This window comes from Siphateles boraxobius, unplaced genomic scaffold (assembly GCF_051911475.1).
Source record: "Siphateles boraxobius isolate OS27281-9 unplaced genomic scaffold, OSU_SipBor_1 20, whole genome shotgun sequence".
In the NCBI taxonomy this organism is placed as follows: domain Eukaryota; kingdom Metazoa; phylum Chordata; class Actinopteri; order Cypriniformes; family Leuciscidae; genus Siphateles; species Siphateles boraxobius.
In genome coordinates, this window is record NW_027508811.1 from 10,894,410 (window position 1) to 10,913,263 (window position 18,854).

General features: G+C 35.2%; 1 protein-coding gene across 9 annotated transcripts in view; it reads right to left on the bottom strand.

Moving 5' to 3' along the window:
• LOC143744958 (homeobox protein SIX6) overlaps positions 1-18,854 on the bottom strand; it is a 34,472-nt gene that overhangs the window by 10,682 nt on the left and 4,936 nt on the right. The window contains exon 1 of one of the 9 annotated variants that reach the window (XM_077236699.1): positions 3,421-3,536. The exons of 6 other annotated variants lie outside the window; for them this stretch is intronic. Coding sequence is in view for 2 of the 3 variants with exons in the window: in XM_077236695.1 (XP_077092810.1) it covers positions 3,455-3,697 (243 nt within the window). In the remaining variant the exon portion in view is untranslated. Of the gene's footprint in view, positions 1-3,420; positions 3,698-12,232; positions 15,946-18,854 lie in introns of those variants that run through there. 2 more of the 9 variants (XM_077236695.1, XM_077236698.1) reach the window with 2 other exon arrangements.

Consider the following 18,854-nt stretch of genomic DNA (forward strand, 5'->3'; position numbering starts at 1 on the left):
GTTCTATCTTTTCTCTGTCTCACTCTCAGTATCTCTTCTGTTAAAGAGAGGGGTGGTCTTTAGTGTAGTGAATTTGTCCAAAACAATTTATGCTCGTAAAGAAATACAAGTTAATCCCTTTAGCCAATCAGCTAAAAAGACAAAGGCATCTGTTATAGGGTTATTTTTAAATTGCAGCAATCACTTAAAGGGATAGTTCGCCCAAAAATGAAAATTCTGTCATTATTTACTCACCCTCAAGTTGTTCCAAACCTGCATGAGTTTCTTTCTTCTGTTGAACACAAAAGAAGATATTTTAAAGAATGCTGGTAACCAGAAAGTTGATGGTAGCTACTGACTTCCATGAGTGTATAGTAAATAATACTATACACATTTACCATAGTTATAATAAAAATGTAGGCACAGGAATGTTGTTCCAGGATCAAAAAAACATGTTAACACAGGAACGGGTCTAACTTGGCAAAATCAGGACGTGCTTCTAACCTATATGTTTCCTGTGAATCTATTCAAATCAGTCAAATATTTCAGAAAGATAGACTTAAGCTTTAAAAAAACAGGCCCTGACTTGAGCATTTGTCTGTCAGTCACCTAGCAACAAGTCCTCACAAATGCACCATCCTGTCGTCTCTCTCTATCTGCTCTCCGGCCTGCTGAGAAGGGTGTGTGTGTGTGTGTGTGTGTGTGTGTGTGTGTGTGTGTGTGTGTGTGTGTGTGTGTGTGTGTGTGTGTGTGTGTGTGTGTGTGTGTGTGTGTGTGTGTGTGTGTGTGTGTAGTGTTTTGGGAGCTGTCGGGTTCATGGTACTCTACTCCCTATTGACCAGGAAGTCCTTTCTCTGAGCAGCACACAATACCAATAGAGACAAAGCAGCCAGGAAAGAGGACAGTCCCTGAAAAACACTCACACACACACACACACACACAGAGTCTCTCACAATCGTATGCACGCTCTCGCTTAAGAGGCATATCCCAAGGAAACACACATACACACAGCAGACCTCCCCAAAAACACAGAGGCCCCTGCCTTTGTCTGGCAGCGTAATGAAAATGATGTTCTTTTTCTATTTGGAGCTTGTTAAGGCTCACAGACTCTTTCACTTTACTCCCCCACCTGCCCTCCGTACACAGAGGTGAAGGCAAATACTGCAGAACAGATGAGGACGATTCCTTACGTGTATGTGTGTGTTCTTGTATATATGGTTTATGAGGACACAAATGTCTATAATACACGGGTATTACAACGCAAACATGGTTCCTGTGTCCTCGTAAATCAGATGGGTAAAAAAACATACTTAGGTTTTTTTTGTTTGTTACTTTTAATGGCAAAAGTTTTCTGTGATGGGAAGGTTTAGAGACAGAGGATAGGGTAAGTACACTAGAAAAACAATTTTGCCAATGGAGAGTCCCCATATAGGCTAAAAATATACACACCTCAAGATTAGATGCTACAAATCAGTGCAAATTAGCCGAGTGTGTTTGTTTTTTCTGAAATCAACAGAGCTATGAATCCATGCACATAAACAGACACTCGAGAGTTTGATCTATGCTTTTAGTTTCACAGACCAAAGAAGATGGAACAAATAGCGTGGATTATTTTGAATAGGCTATATGATTTCAATTCACATCCATTGTATAAAACAATACAACAGCTCTCTCAACGAGTCTCTTGAAGATGCGTGCCCCCTTTCGTTCTGGTGAAAGGACAGAGTATAAATAGCGTATAGAAATCTTATACGATTCCTCTCTTTATACAGGGTCGACGTCTTTGCATTGGAAAGTCAGTGGCCCGTAGCAGAAACATGATTTATCAAAGAAAAAAAAGTCCATTTGGACTCTTAGAAACAAGGAACACGCCTAAGAATGGCAGACTTTCTGTTTCTCCTAACCTTTCTGACTTATATTCACGCTCTTTGCTGCGGCTGCTAACCTTGATCGTGTGCACCAGAATACGGTTTCGTTTTAGATTTGCTGTAATTTTCAACAGTGACCCACGCTGATACATACCGGGGAATGGCACTGAAAGGAATGTTTCTGAGGTGAAGGCCACTCAGTGTAGAAGCAGATCTATAAATGACAGTATGCAGTTAAAAAAGGCTGTGAAGACACCAGAGCATGGCTGTTGGATGTTTTTTATCCATTACATCAAAATTCCATCTGTTTTGGATCCATAACAAATATTTACTACAGATATTTCTAATATTTCTGAGGCATCTAAACACTCCCATTGGAGAATCATTCTTTGTGTTATAGCGCTGCGTTTGTGATAAGATGATTTAACAATTTAAGGGTCAAAAATTGGAAGATTGAGTGAAGTGAATGGAGACTTCGTCATTGCTGTTATTTTTGGTATTTCGAGATTTAATACCCTATTAAAGGAATCTACATTCCCGTCATGTTTATGTTGTTTCAGAGCTCACGGCTTTACAACCAAGACAGCTTAATTAGAGAGATTAGATCTGAACCTTCGACCTGCTTCTTCAGTACCAACAACACCTGACAGTGTCACAACCATAAACTTTATGGTAAAATACAACAGTGTAATCCAAACCACAGGGTAAAATTCATCACATCTGCCCAGAGGCTATAGGGAAAAAATACATCAGAGTAGCATGACTTCAGGGCAAAATTCCCCAGTTTCCTAAAACTTTAAGGTACAATTCTGATAAGTTGACTTGCGGGTTCTATTTTGGGATGTATAAAAGGATTTAGATTTGCATAGCCTACTGTTATATCCATCTTGCGCAACTTGTTGCTTTATAAGTTGTATACATAATTTGGACAAATCTAGTCTAGTTTTTTATTAAATAATACTGCCGTAAAGCGAGTAAATATAGAAGATTAATTTCATACTTGTCTTTTTGCTGAGACATATTTTCTACATTTTCTAAAACAAAGCTATTCATACCCTTAAATTTTTGAAACAGATTATAAATAAAGTTGTTGAAACAAGAAAATCACAAATAAAGTTAACAAACTGAAAAAACAATGAGCAGCGTAATATTTTTAGAGCTATAATTAGCAGCAGCGAATATAATAATTTTAATAACATTTATTTATTAATAAAACATAATAATTAGAATCATCGTCAAAGAGACGTAGAGAAGCGGCTACTTTGATGGTGTACATTGAGGTAGATCGCCATCAAAACCATTCATAATCATTTTGACACAAACTTTGTAAAAAAAAAAAAATTAATAATAATAATTCTGTTTACCACTAGCCCTTGATTCTACGGTTAAGCCTGTCAGGCCTGACTGTTCTGCTGGAATAAAAATGTTCACCAAAGAATCTTTTTCACAACTGAAATCACAACCTACAGAGGCCAAAACAGAATATTACTTTACATGCGGTGAAATTAATGTATTTAACAGACAAATAAAATTACTACGCAACAAATTGTATGTCTAAAACATGATTTCTTACCTTAACAACAAATTGGGCTTTCACTCTTCATACTTTAAATACAGAAAGTGCTTTGAATGTGCATGGCTGCTTCACTGGTAATTGCAGGCGGTTGAACTGGGAGCCGTAAATCAACAACCTTCAAGTAGAAAAACGTCCTCATCATAATTGGGCCCCGCTCTATTGTGGGCCGCGGGGGTCTGTCAGACCACCCAAAGAAGCGCTTCCTCCCTCCGGTCTTCTGTGGGACAATAGCGGGCCACTCGAACCAGCCACGCACGGGAGCCCTTAATGGAGCCTGACAAGAAACAAGAAGTCTGAAGTCTTTGTCACTTATTAAAATGTTTCAATAGGGTCGTGCTGTCCATTTAGAGCGTGTTTCTAAGGTTCTATAAACCATTTAAAATGCATGTTTATAGATTTATATGGTGCTTTTAGATTTATGACTGTACTGGATGGAAAATACTAGATAAACATTTAACATTTTCATATTCGGAATTTTGTACTTCTGCTTTCCCAATTTGGTGTTTCTGGAAAATTTAAAAGTGTTTAAAGTTTTTTCCACATAAAAAGAGCAATTAAAAAGGTCAGACTTATACCAAAGTATTCAACTAATTTTTAACAAACTTGATTTTTTAATCAGACTTACAAGCTTGTAAAAGGAATTCATTTTGTAATGCACCTGACTAAAATATAGTTATTCTTCATTCTTCTGGTTCTTCATGAATATACTAGAAAAATGTAAAACATTCTGAATGATGTGAGGTGAGTTTTTTTTTCTTCAATAATCCAGCCTCATCAACATTCCAAAGTAAAAAAGCAGAAGCACTGTTGTGAATTATTCCCAGCAAGCAAATTAAATAACCTTTGACTATATAAGATTTTTTTTTTTAAATTCACATTTAAAATAGCTGAATTGAAGGTGAAGGTTCAGGCTTTCTTCTTTGCTCTGTAAATCTAGATCCGTTGATGTCACAAGTAATTGCTGCCCTGTTCTATTGAATTAAAATGTTATAGTATTTGCCTGCTGATTAAATCAAAACGGCTTTGAGAGACAGCTTCAAAAGACACCTCCAGTACTAAAAGGTATATCGATATTAACAATCAAATTAAATCTAAATGGCAATCTAACAGTGTATCAGGTTTTTAATTAATGTCCTTCATGTCCACTAAAAATGAAAAGGACGAGTAAAAAGAAAAGCAGTAAGCTTTCCTGATTCATTCCTGCTTGTGACCGGCTGTGTGAGCTGCACATGAACTCCATTCAGCCCTGAATGAAGATTACTTTAACTTGGAATGAGACTTAGGAGATAGCGGGGTAAGCTATGACTCCTCAAAAAAGTGGTCATGTGATGCAACTTTCCCCACAAGCTGTCAAATCCAGAATGACTGAATGTTTTACACTGCAAACAAAACTATCCACATAAAAGAGAAAAGCATTTAATATAATGTATAATTTCTGAGTGATATTTTACCTCAATGGTCTACCGCCAAAATACTTCTGAAATAAATGTAGTTAAACTTTACTAATTCTGGGTCACTGAGAACGAAAATGATGCTTAAAATTGTTGATTGGCTCTTGTTTTCAAGATATGCTAGTGGGTCAGTATATACGACCCTTGACTTGAGTGGTGGAGGTTAAGTGAGTTATAAACCAGAAATGACTACAATACATCTTTGACTGGATCTATGAATGGGTTTGGACAGTACTTGCTTTTTAGGCAAAACAATGATTGATGCAAGCTGGTATTGCGTGTCATACATGATATGAATTGCATCATGTTGTCATGGTCATGGATGCAATCTTAACGAAGCTTATATCACTCTGCTGAACAAATTGCCTTAAATCAGCTCTAGAAATCGCAGGAGTGCAAAACTCAGTGCCAGGAGGGCCAGAGCCCTACATAGTGTAGTTTCAACTCTGCTCCAACACATATACCTGTAGTTTTCAAGCTGGATCAGGTGTGTTTACTTAGGGTTGACGCTAAACTCTACACTACATGTCTGTGGCCCTCCAGGAACTGGGTTTTGAACCCCTGTCATACAGTGTCATGACTTCTGAAAAAAATGTAGACCAGTGTAATTCACATATTTATAAACCATCCGAGAAAAGGCTTAATATTCACAGTATTTTAAAGTAGTGGATTCTCAAAATATTTTAAAATGGTGTTTGTAACATTATTGTATTAATAGTATTTTCTGGGGTTTATTCATTATTGGACCATTCCCTAGTGAAAATAAATACTAAAATGATTTAAAACATTTACATATTTATATACTTAATATAAATACCCTGCCATTGTACTTTTAGTATACTAAATTGGTATAGCCTAGTTTAAGTCGGCTAAACTGGAACGTTTTTTTTTTTTTACTAAATGCACTTTAGTTATCCAGAAATAGTGCTGAAGTTCAACTAAAGATATACTTAAGTATATTTGATTGTGCTAAAGTGGAACTATTGCAAGTATTCTTTAGGTACACTGATATTATACAGAGATCATACTATCCTTACTAATAGTGATATTAAAACACATTCTAGGCTTAATATTAAGAAATATGCATTGTGCAATAAAGAAGCACTCCAAATAAAGTTTAATTATAATATTTATGTCAGTAAGTCTCAAGCAATAATGTCAGTAAACATGTTAATGGATTTGTAGTATACTTAGTATGAAATAAATGTATTTTAAATACATTTTGGTATAGATTTAGTTTTTTCGCTTGGGTTGGCAGAACTAAGCACATTTGCCAACAATTTGGGAAAATGCTTTATTTAATAGTTTATTCTTAGGCTAAATTACCCTTTACCAATTTACCAACATTTATGACCTATTTATTACACCTGTTCAAATTTGCTTTAACATAAAACTAATTTTATATACTATAAAAACTTACTCTGGCATGGGAAAAAAGTTTCAGAAATTATAATTATTGTAAAGCATAATATCTTACTCATCTTATCTTGTGAATGTCTTGGTCACAAGAAGCGAAATAAGATGGGCTCTTTCTAAATATGGTCCCATGACAAAAAATATACAGTATATCACACTAACTTTAGGCTCTCTTTCCTAACAAGTTCTCCGTGATTACAGGTCTATTACACACAGCAGAAAGGTAGTCAGAAATCCGATTGATATTACAAATAATATCTTGAACTCAAAACACAACAGGATTTTTAATCACTATAATCAAATTGTACTTGCCTAAATCAAACTTTCACTTTTATATAGATGATCCCTTTGCCAGTTTGTTATGAAAAAATGTTCTGCAAGTCCATACAGCAACACTAAGCTGTAATTGTTGCCTTCTCTTCTTATTTCGTACTTCCTTGCGGAGTTATTTTCTAAATTACGTCTTTGTGTCTCCGCTGGCTCAAGAATCGTGCCAGGCAGGATGTCTTCACAGTGCATCATTTACATATTTACCAACAAGCCCTTACTCTCTCTTGTATAACGCCAAATCAACAAGGGTGATGTGCCAAATAACATTTCCCTCTCTTTTTTTCCTGCCCTCTGCCAATTCCCTTCTTCCAAATGGCACACAGAAGCAGACGACATCCCACTGTGCAAATGAAAGACAAACTTAAAGCACTATTGTCGCTGGTCAAAGTGGCACCTGTTCAACAAAGAAAACAAAAAGAGAGACAGAGAGAAGGAGAGAGAGGCAGTCTCACAAAAAATCCAGCAATATGTGTGAATCAACAGGCATTATGATTCACATCAAAATCTATAAAAGTTCATTTAATAACACACATTCTTGACAGGTTTCTCCCTCTCTCATATTCTGTCTTTCCTCTTTGCGAGAGACACTTTCTTACGGCCATCAAGTGTCAGACGTCACACTGATCTGCAACTGTGAGCTGATATATGGTCAGAAAATGAAATGACAGAAAATGCCACGATGAGAGAACTTCACACCTAAGGGTGTCAGTAACACAGCACAGTGACCTTTACTGAGAACTACAGCCTTTGTGTGTGTGTGTGTGTGTGTGTGTGTGTGCGTGCGTGCGTGCGTGCGTGTGTGCGTGCGTGCGTGCATGCGTGCGTGCTGTAAAAAACAGAAAATATGCACAGGTGTAACCTTAAGAATCTTTTTCTTCCTATGACTCATAAAACAACATTTGTTGGTGCAACGTGCAAGCCAATATAATCAGGATGATTCTGTCAAAATAAATATTTCTGTGTTTTATTCTTTATTCAGTCATTTTATTAAATATGCATCACCATACAATGTCGTCAGCTCTGACAACCTAAAACGAAGAAACCATGCTCATCCTCATGATGAGCGACAAACTGACACTACAAACTGAACGAAATTTCTCTAAGGAAATTATTTAAAAATGCCAAACACTTTCTTTAAAATTTGTGAGACATATAACGGTCTAATGATCTAATGTCAAGCATATTGTCTCGTGTCTAAAAAATAAGTGCCTTTTAAATCTCAATATGACTTACATGAGAAACTAGAACAGTGTGAACTGGAACACTTAGAAAGGAAGAAAAAACCCGAATCAACATGACGCCATCCATTGCTCTAGCTGAGTTATGAAATCACACAGCTTGATCTGTCTGAGGCCAATCTGGTTCGTTGTAAAATAACTGAATCCCTCTGAGGTAATCAGTACATCAGCACCAATGACAAGCTCTCTGAGAGTTTCTCTATGGACTGGTCCCTTCAGAAGCACCACATCTATTCTCTGATGGTTAGGAACTACGGTGCAGTGTGCTCTAATTACAACAACAGAAAGCAGCTCTGCCTGCCAACCTTGTTCCATGGTCTACACATCATTGTTCCCTGAATTATGAACTTTTATTGCATGTTAGATGCAATTAGAGGGCTGTTCCACACTTCATGGAGTGGAAGTCATTATAAAGAGGTTTTTCTTTTGTTTTCATGGCATACGCCAAATGCCTTTACTGAATAATGCCTTCGGAATTTGTAAAGCTTGAAGATTTACCATATTCACTTTACATGAAGACCCAGTCACATCTGGTGGAGATCGATATACACTATACACTCTTAGAAATAAAGGTTTATTGGCATCTATGGTTCTATGAAGAACTTTTAACATCAATGGAACCTTTCAATTGGGCAAAAGGTTCTTTAGAATTTTAAAATGTTATTCACACTATAAAAAAATATATATTTTTAAGAACTGTTCACTAAAAGGTTTTTTGGGGAACCAAAAATGGTTATCCTATGTCATCGCTGCAAAAAGAACCTTTTGGAACCTTTATTTTTAAGAGTGTACCATTCAAAAGTTTGGGGTCAAACAGTAAATATATATATAATTATTTTATAATATATATATATATATAATTTTTTTTTATATTATATATAATGTTTTATAATATACATTTTTTAAAAACGATATTAACTTTTATTTAGCAAGAATGCATTCAATTGATCAAAACTGACAGTAAAGACTACTAAAATTACTAAAATGTATTTACAATACATTTAAAAAAGATTTCTACTTTAAATAAATGCTGTTCTTTTGAACTTTCAATTCATCAAAAATATATCATAGTTTCCACAAAAGTGTTAAGCAGCACAACTGCTTTCAACATTAATAATAATAATAAAAAAGTTTTTTGAGCACCAAATCATCATATTAAAATGATTTCTGGAGGTCAGGATCATGTGACATTGAAGACTGGAGTAATGATGCTGAAAATTCAGCTTTACCATCACAGGAATAAATTACATTTTAAAATATATTCAAATATTTTAAATTATAAAAATACTGTTTTTACTGTATTTTTGATCAAATAAATACAGCCTTGTTGAGCACAAGAGATTACTTTCCAAAACATTTAAAAATCGTATCGACCCCAAACTTCTGAGCGGTATTATATATCTTACTGAAAGATGCTGTCAAGTTTAGGTCACATTTATAAATATACATATGTTATATGAAACTAACGCAGTCAAAATTGAGCAAAATCATAAAAACAACCAACACTGAGATGCAAAACTTTAAGTGCTAACCAACAGAATGCTCATTCTAGACATCTTCATCTCTAAAAAGCATAAATCTTAGAGGCATACACAAACAAACTGAAATGAAGGAGGACAGAAGGAAGGAGAAAGGGGGAAAGGAGAAGGCTTGTGCAGTATCTAGAAGAAACCTCTGAAGAAAAGGATGTCTGGATCCTGGAGGAGAAGAATAGAGAGAATTGATTACAGACCGGAAGAGATGCATAGGCCATTTTGAGAAGAGGGCAACAGTACGTGCAAAGGGTTAATATAAAAACACAGCAAAGCAAACACATTCAGAGAGGAAAGAAAAAAAATCCAAAATTCCTACAAAAATCAAAGCTCTACCGTTAACAAACATGACCAAGAGCTTTTACTAAGGTCTAAATCAAAACAGCAACATTGCTTTACACATCAGTGCCCTCCAGTAACTGAGAATAACAGAGAGAGAGAGATAGACTCACAACCGCATGCATTTGAAAAAGAGTGAGAGAAGAGATACAAAAGAGGACTGAGAGGTAATAGGACAGTCAATATTATCTGTCTGCTATTGGCAGGCTGAGCTGTTTTGATTGACTGTGATGAATCCGTGAAGCTACACAGAGGGATACAAGTCTCCCTTCCAAACGTATACGCGCACATATAACATTGAAATAATAAGAGGGCAGATTTCATTATAGGTCAGCAGGATGGAAAGTGTTTGTAAGCCCTCCAAGAGAGGGGGGGAAAATACAGTTGTGCCGAACAGCGAAGCTGTAAAGTGTTAATCCCTCTTGTGGTGAGTATCATCATTTCCATCACTTATTTTCTGCAATCCACTACTATTATGTTGTATAATAATCCTGTCGACATGAAAATTTCAGTCTAGACTTCACATAGACATATAAACAACATTAAAAACTTGATTTTCACCACATGGGGACTTTAAAAAGTTGTGTAGTTTATTCCATCCCCATCTGATCACAGAATGATGAGAGCTTGGCTCAAATTATTCCAAAACTGTATGAACTCCTTTCTCCTGCAAATCATAAAAGAACATATTTTGAAGAATGTTGGCAACCAAACAGTTTTGGTTATTATTGACTTCCATTGGACCCAAAAAAGATAGTCATATAAGTTTGGGATGACAAGAGGGTGAGTAAATGTGTAAAGTATCCCTTTAAATACACTTCTGTCTGTCAGATCCTGTGTGAATATGTGATACAATTCAAAATCTACCTGAGAGGCATTCATTGGTAGACTCGCTTTAGCAAAAGCAGCTGGATTTATAAATTCTTACATCAAAAACCCCATTCGATTTTGAGAGGGTCAGAAAATATTATTCATTTACATTTTTCTGTATCTCTTTAATTTGTCTGTAATTGCAATAATAGTTCATTCTACATGAACTGACTTTGGTTTTGACAGTGGCTTCACTTTTTAGACTCTTCATTCTATCCAACACACACTGCCCCCACCTGGCTGCTAAAAGACAACAAAATAGTTGTAAACCATAACTTTTCAGATCTGTAAATGAACAGTAGATAGACACAAAATTCCACGAAAATACAAAGGAACACCATATGTGATGAGAATGAGGTTGGCTGAGAAAGTTAATCCGTTTATCTGAAAAACACACATGTCTAGCAGGCATAATAATCTTTCCACTGTTACTCCCTTTTTGAATTTAGCACTTCCAGATGATGTATCACGAAAGATGCTTTTCCATTTCAATAACTGATGTCAAAATGAAACATCAATACTCGGATTAAATCGGGTAAATGAAAAATCTGTTATATAGAGACCAGTCATTCAGCTCTAAAATTAATGTAACTTCTCAAGGACACTCTGGCCAGTCTAAAACAAAATCAACCACAAAAACCTTACTGGTTGGGCAAAATATCATCAGACTGAAACGCTGCCAGCATTATGACTCATATTTAGGATTTCCGTTGCTTTGTAATAGTATATTTTTAATAAATTTAAGGTCCCTTGCCTCAGAAGTAAGAGACCACGCCCACTTCAAAATCTCAAAACAAATAAAGAATGGCACATAACTGGCTACTATAACGCTTTTACATTTACTTAAGATTAGGGGTCTGAAAAATCCCAAACAACTATAATAGATGTCAGAATTACCTTCATCCTCTTACTGCAGCTCTTGGGTCAGATTACTAGCCAGTGCAAAGATTTACAAGACAGGAAAAAATACGAATGTAATGTTTTTGAAAGAAGTCTCTGAAAGAGATGCTGCATTTATTTGATCAAAAATACAGTCAAATCTGTAATATTGAGAAATTTTATTACAATTAAATAACTTTTCTATTTGAATTGTAAAAATGTAATTTATTCCTGTTACGACGAAGGTGAATTTCCAGTATCATTACTCCACTCTTCTGTGTCACTTGATGATCCTTCAGAAATCATTCTAATTTGCTGAAATTTCACTCAAAGAAACATTTCTTAATATTACCAATGTTGAATAATATTCTGCATAATATTTTTGTGAAACCATGCTACATTTGTTCAGCATCCTTTGATGAATAGAAAGTTCAAAAGAACAGTATTTGAAATATAAATATTTTAAATGTCTTCACTGTCACGATGTGACAAATTTTTAATAAATAAACAAATAGAAATCTCTGGTAGTGTATCAATCCCAAACCCTCTAATATATTGATATTAAAACAGGCAACAACAAAAACAACAACAAAACTTTTGTATAATATAGAATTAGGACACATCCTTCAATGATTGTTACCTGTAATTTCTAATATTTCTAATTCATGTATAATTTCATAATCTATGTACTAACAAGGAAATGGGGGGGGGGGGGGGGGGGGGCGGCAAGATAAATAAACAACTACACAGAATCTTTTTCTTTTTTTCAAATAAAATAGGTTTATTTCCAGTCTGAAAAGATTAAAACAACAAAAATGGACAGTGGAACAGTTAGAGGATGACCAGTGGGTCACAGTGGGTTACAGGGAGGAGAGATTATCCTTGATTACTCACTTCATTTTGTGTACATATTTATAAATGAATACAAATATACATATCAATTATTTAACAAAAATAGCTTAGCTTATGAGGACAGCAGATGACTGAAATCAGCAAAAAATAATCCTGTTGGGGTAGGAGGTGGGATTTCACGAGAGTAAATACCATACGTGTGTCTAAGAATGTGGGAGGCCGAACCACTGGATTACACACAGTGCTAGAAAATTTTGTTCCCTTTAGCACAAAATTGTGATGCGTTTGTGTAGAGAGCTCTGTAATATAAGAGCAAAGCCCAAGGGTTTGGGGTGTGGGTTTTTGCAGGAGGCATTAAGGCTGCATTAATCACTTGGTTTATACATTAGAAGGCAGGTTCGGATAAATCAACTAAAATGAGCTACCAAGCAAACACTACAGAGCTAGCGACCACAGAAATAGGATTTCAGAGCATAAACCTAAAATACGGGGCCTAAAACTGTTTGTGACACATATTTAGTAAAAGGAAGCAAATATACGCGCAATTAACAAATGCAACGGTTCATGCGTCACTTAAAATTCCTTGCGAAATGGCCTTGTCAACTTGAGTGACAAGACATAACATAGTAAAAACACATTCATAAACATCTCTATCACCTATAAATGGGCTTGAATGTTTCATTGTAAGCCATTATATAACCTCTCCACAATTAATGGACCTGTACCTATTACTATCTTGAAGCTAAAAATTCAGTATTTTTGCTTTTTTTCTTATCTAAAAACCATCTGGACATCTTACAAACGATGGGGGGAACCTATAGCTATTTATGGATCTCAAAACTGCATAAATACAACAAAACGCATTGCAAAAACATCTCAGAGTCACGTCATTAGTCAATTTTCACATGAGAGAGTTTAAAGTCCTTAAAAGCCAAAACGAGGGTTAAGCAAACCAACAGCATCCTATTAAGATTCGTCGTTCCTCATGTCTACATTCCTAAAGTGATTCCACGCAGCTTTTCGGATGCAAAAAAGCTTAAAAAGACACATGAACACATCTTGGCCTCTAAGACCATCCTAAAATGTCCTGTTAATTTTAGATTCATTTCGTAAATCCTCCTAATTACACAAGATTCCAGCTTCCACTGGGGAAAACACAGCTTACCATTCCACACACAAACACAACTATCTTTAAGCCTGTGTTATAACAAGCCGAAAGCATAGAGGATACAAGGAGATTTCTTTCAGATTACATTAGCTATACACTGTTAGATTGTCATTGTGTTACAATATTAGTTTTAAAGTTTAATAAATCACCCTGTGAAGTTCACGAAAAAGACTCAAAGAAGTGATCATTTTACCTACCCTTTTTTTCAGTATGCAAATATATGGGATTAGACAAAAAGCTAACTTATATTTATCAGACGCAAGGGAATTCCTGTTCATATAATCTATTCAATACATAAAATATTTAGTTTGGAGAGGTAAGGACGCAGGGGTTTTGATTTTACCATGTCACGTTTCAGACAATCTTAGGACAAATTAACAAGCGGCAATCTCTCTGAAAACAATACAATTAAATTAATTCAGAACTGTTACACAAAGCATTGGGGGAAGAGGTGAAAAGGTGCAGGAGAATATAAACTAAGAGCATTCAAATGAATGAACGAATGATTCAATCACACACTTTAGCAGCAAACAGCACTCTGTTGCGCTCCCTATTGGTCAGAGGAACACATGTAGGCTCCGCCCAAAACCAGGCCAGCTCACTGCATCACACTGGATTTGTTCTTTAAGAAAAAAAAAACAACAACAAAAAAACCACATCCAAAAAAATTAACAAATCAATACATGAAGCAAATGGTACAAGAAGAAAAATCTGAGAGTTGAGTGTAATACTTGCATTCACTCATCACTCTCTCAGCAGTGCAGATGGGTGAGTGAGCGGTATAGCTAAAGTATTTTATATTTGTGTCAAAAGCCTAAATATCCCCATTAAAACCCACATAATTTTAAGCACAATAAACATGCAATCTCACACGTCCATTCATTCAATATGCATTGATAGCCAAACACATACGCTCACTTAAAAGGTTAGTTCACCCAAAAATGAAATTTTACTATTTATGAAATTACTATCTCTCAAGTTGTTACAAACCTGTGTGAGTTTCTTTTTTCTGATAAATACAAAAGAAGATGGAGTGAAGAATGTGGTTAACCAAACAATTGACGGTAGCCATTGGCTTCCAGGAAAAAAAATACTATGGAAGTTAATGGCTACCGTCAACTGTCTGGTTACCCACATTCTTTAAAATATCTTCTTTTGTGCTCAACAGAAGTAAGAAATTCATACAGGTTTGGAGCAACATGAGGGTGAGTAAATGACAGAATTTTCATTTTTGGGTGAACTGTCCCTTTAAGACTGCCCGTCTCAGTTCTGAGTGCTTCTTAACAATTGCTTTTTTCCAGCAAGAACAGGAGATCCTCTAAGATGCTTCCAGGCCAACTTGAGCTAAAAATCAAGAGCTGCAGTAGTGCAGAACACTGTAGAGACAAGTTCTAGTGTTGATAATAAAAGAGAGAATCAGTTTTAGCCCACACACACACACACACACCTTTCACTATGGAAATAGTTTGGTGGCTCAAACATGCACCCTCTTAAACACACATAAACCACTGATTTCTCATCTGACGCACTCATTCTTACACACACAAACATGCACACAATTTCAGCTTAGTTTAAGTAAGTTAAAGCGGTTTCCTCAGAAAAATAAGGGGCAAAAATAAAAAGACCCACCCCATCAGAAAAAGAAAAACAGTAGTACTGAGAGAACATAATTACTGTCATCTGTGCTGTGAGATTTACAAAAAAGCTTACTGTACTGTGCTGTGAGCCCATATCATTTACCCGTTTCACTTAAAAAGTAACAATACAAAAAGTTATATTTAGTTTTTAAAAAAAAGGGGTAAAAATGAAAGAAATGAAAATGGGGAGGCAGATATGTTGGGCTTCAGCGGTTAGAGAGGAAACAAAAGCAGGCAGGGCATAAAGGTGTGCCTTTTTTTTTCTTTTTTTATAAACTTAAAACTAAAGCTGCATTTGATACAGGCTTTTTCTTTGTACAAGACAATTGCACTTCACAGAAATAAAAGCTGAAATATACAAACACACAAGGAAATGTGAATCAAATTAATTACACCGAAAAAAAAATATATATATATACTTAAATGGAAAAAAAAAGTGTTGTGTTGGATTTTTTTAAGAGGGTGATGTTAAGGATAAAAGGTTTTGGGAAGAGAGTGATTCGGGACAAAAGAGTAAGCAGAAAATTTCCAGAAGGTACCATTGCCTTGCACTGAGAGGGAACATTATGTGAACAAGGGGAGGGAGCCCTCATTCCCTTCCTTTTCCTCCTCCTCCGAACAGTCCAGAGCAGCTGAGCTGGGCTGTGGTGGGGTTCTTGTGCAGGTCCTGTAGTAGTTGAGGGTTCTTGTGCAGGGTTCTGGTGCCGGGTCCTGTAGGAAAGGTTGTTGTGCAGGGTTCTGGAGGGTTGTAAACTCTGTGCAGTGTTTAAAGTGGCGGGGCTACCACATGTCATCCGTTGATGCAGAGTCCTTGAATGGAGAGAGGAGGAGAGCAGCTGTGAGATGCCACCAAGCTCCAACCGCCAACCACTTAGGAAAACGCGTGTGTGTGTGTGTGTGTAGTACACAGTATGAAACAAGATGAAGATAAATCAGTAGTGATTCAAGGAAATGCTGATGGAAATGATGGAATGGCCAAACTGATATGCTGATTGAAACTGACAGAAAATACAGCACTTGATGTTGTTTGTGTGCCAATAGGCTATTTTAAGATTTTGTGCAAAAAAGCTCCTCTTGAGGAGCATCATTCACTTGGTCAGAACGGCGATCTCCAGAAATAAAACTCACAGTCAGTGTGAACTGGACTTGAGATGCACTCGAGAAAAGCATGTAAAATGCAGGATTAATTATTTGAATATACATTATATATATATATATATATATATATAAAATTTAAATAGATTTTTTTAAACAAATGTCTTTACTGTCTTCATTTCTGAATCAGACTAAGTATTAATTTCTTTCTTAAAAAAAAAAAAAAAATCTAACCGACTCCAAACTTTTCAATGGTAGTAAATGCACCACTGTGACTTACTTAAAAGGACGATTGAGGATTGAGGAAAATTACAGAGATTAAATATACATACTACACTGAATAATGACAGAAGTAATAAAAGAATACAATAAATCATTGTTTTAACTTTATCACAGTGCCCTACAAGAAAGGCTCTGGGGTGATAGTTTCCCAAATTCAGATTTGCTCAAGTCTTGTATTAGGATTACATTACCACAGCAGTTTAGTCCAAGACTTAATCGGTATTTGGAAAATACCATTAGTCACAACAGCCTCTCTGGACCTATTTTACACCAGTTTACAATTTTACAACGTTTTACAATTGTTTAAAAAAAAAATTTTTTGTAGAACTGAAAAAAAAAGAAAAAAAATGTCTTCCTCAAAAACCTACAGGGTGTGTACCCAACCACAGCAATCTATGAGGCTGCACCTAAAAGCAAAGCCCCGCCCAAAATGAATGAAAGAAAAATATCACCAATGGCTCAAACAGCTTTAGTCCATCAATACACACACCAATCCACCACAGTTCACACTTAGCAGGCTGAACTAAACCATATAAACATGAATATGACATGAACAAAATATAAAATTAATATGAAGGAGAAGAAAATGACAAAACTGAAATGAATTGTTCCATTGTTATTTTGGGAAGGCCTGAAAGAGCAGCCTGAGGTGTGGCAGGTCAAGGCTGGTAGTCATGAAAAGCATCAGAATCAAGTGCTGAGTGCTGAAGTAAAGAGCACCTGAGAAACCTGATTTTCAGTCAGTTCTTACTACACTATCAGTCAAGTTCTTATGAAGAAGAAAAAAAATTAATTGTATGTTTGGATTTTTAAAATCACAATGAATTTGCCAAAAGTCATGCAAAAAGTATCAGTACAGTAGCAAGTTCATTTTCAAGTTCAAATTCATTTGCAAATTTGCCATAAAATGCCACGTTCATAAAGAGCAATTAACACGTCACAGTAAAATGCAGCTATGTCCACAAACATTCAAATGCACTTCTTGGTCAAAATGTTTGTCTAGTCTAGTTTATTTGTTTGTCCTTAAATTTTGGATAAATTTACTAAAAACTTGAAGTCTATGCTTGAAGACTAATTGTCATTGTTACCATATTGAATATGGTAACATTTGTATTAATATTTAACTTTTAAAATATAGAACAGTGTTAGATAGCATATTCGTTTTTGCTGTGCATCGAAACTAATAATATTCCAGAATTGTTTACTGCTGGTCTCGACTATTGAAATCTGGCCCATGAGAACCCTATAAGCAGAGCTAGGTAGTAAATGATTGCATGTAATCTGAATTACATAATCACATTCCAAAAATCAAGTACTTGTAATTAGATTATATTACATTATAAAAACTATTATTATTTTTTATCTTTTAAATTTTCCATTCTAAAAACGCCAACCGTTTGTAAACGCTCAGAACGTCTTCCAGGTTTGTGGAATTGGACACACAGACCAGCCACTAGTAATGAGTCGATCACAGAAAACTGAGACCCACACAGCAATTGATCACTGGAAAAATCCTTTCACTTTTAAACAGTGTTTTCTCAACATTGCATCTAATCTAATCAACTCCAGATTAACACGTTAATTTTTATTTGAATTATCACTTAGTTTCAGTGAGTCTTTTAACCATGCATTAATGTCTTTGGAAGGCTTTTCTTTACAAATTCACGTAATTTCATATTTACATGCAATGGAGGGATTCCCCAACTTTTTTGTCAGCTGAAATTTCTTTTCAGTACCCACTGAGATTTTAATTTGTAAGTTAGGTCAATAATAAAATTGTCAATATAAATAGTAATAATAATAAATAATAAAATTCAGTTTACAGTTCTCTGATGTTGGTTAATGATCACATGAAAATTATATTTTTTTTAGTAGTGTTTTTTTTCATGATTTATTTTCATTAAAAAAAATTATGATTTAATTACTTAATAGCTTTTCATTAAAATCACAAATTCCTGCAGTTCCATCACGAACACCAGTCTGGGAGACCCTGACGTAATGTAATATTTAACACACTTCATGTTGTTGATAACAAATAATGGAATATATTTTTATATCAAGATTATTCTACTCAAATCAATGTGATAAACAAGTTAGGTCAAAAGTAATCTAGAAGTAATCCAAAAGTAGTCAGATTATATTTCCTTAAATATGTAATGGATTACGTTACTAACTACATTTTTTGTCATGTAATTTGTAATCAGTAACCAATTATGATTTGTTAGTAATCTACCAGCTCTGCCTGCATGGCACTAACACATCTTTTATAAGGTCTTTTTTTTAGATCAAGAACTGTACTGAATCAAGAAAGCTATAATCATCTAATCAATCCGTGACAAATT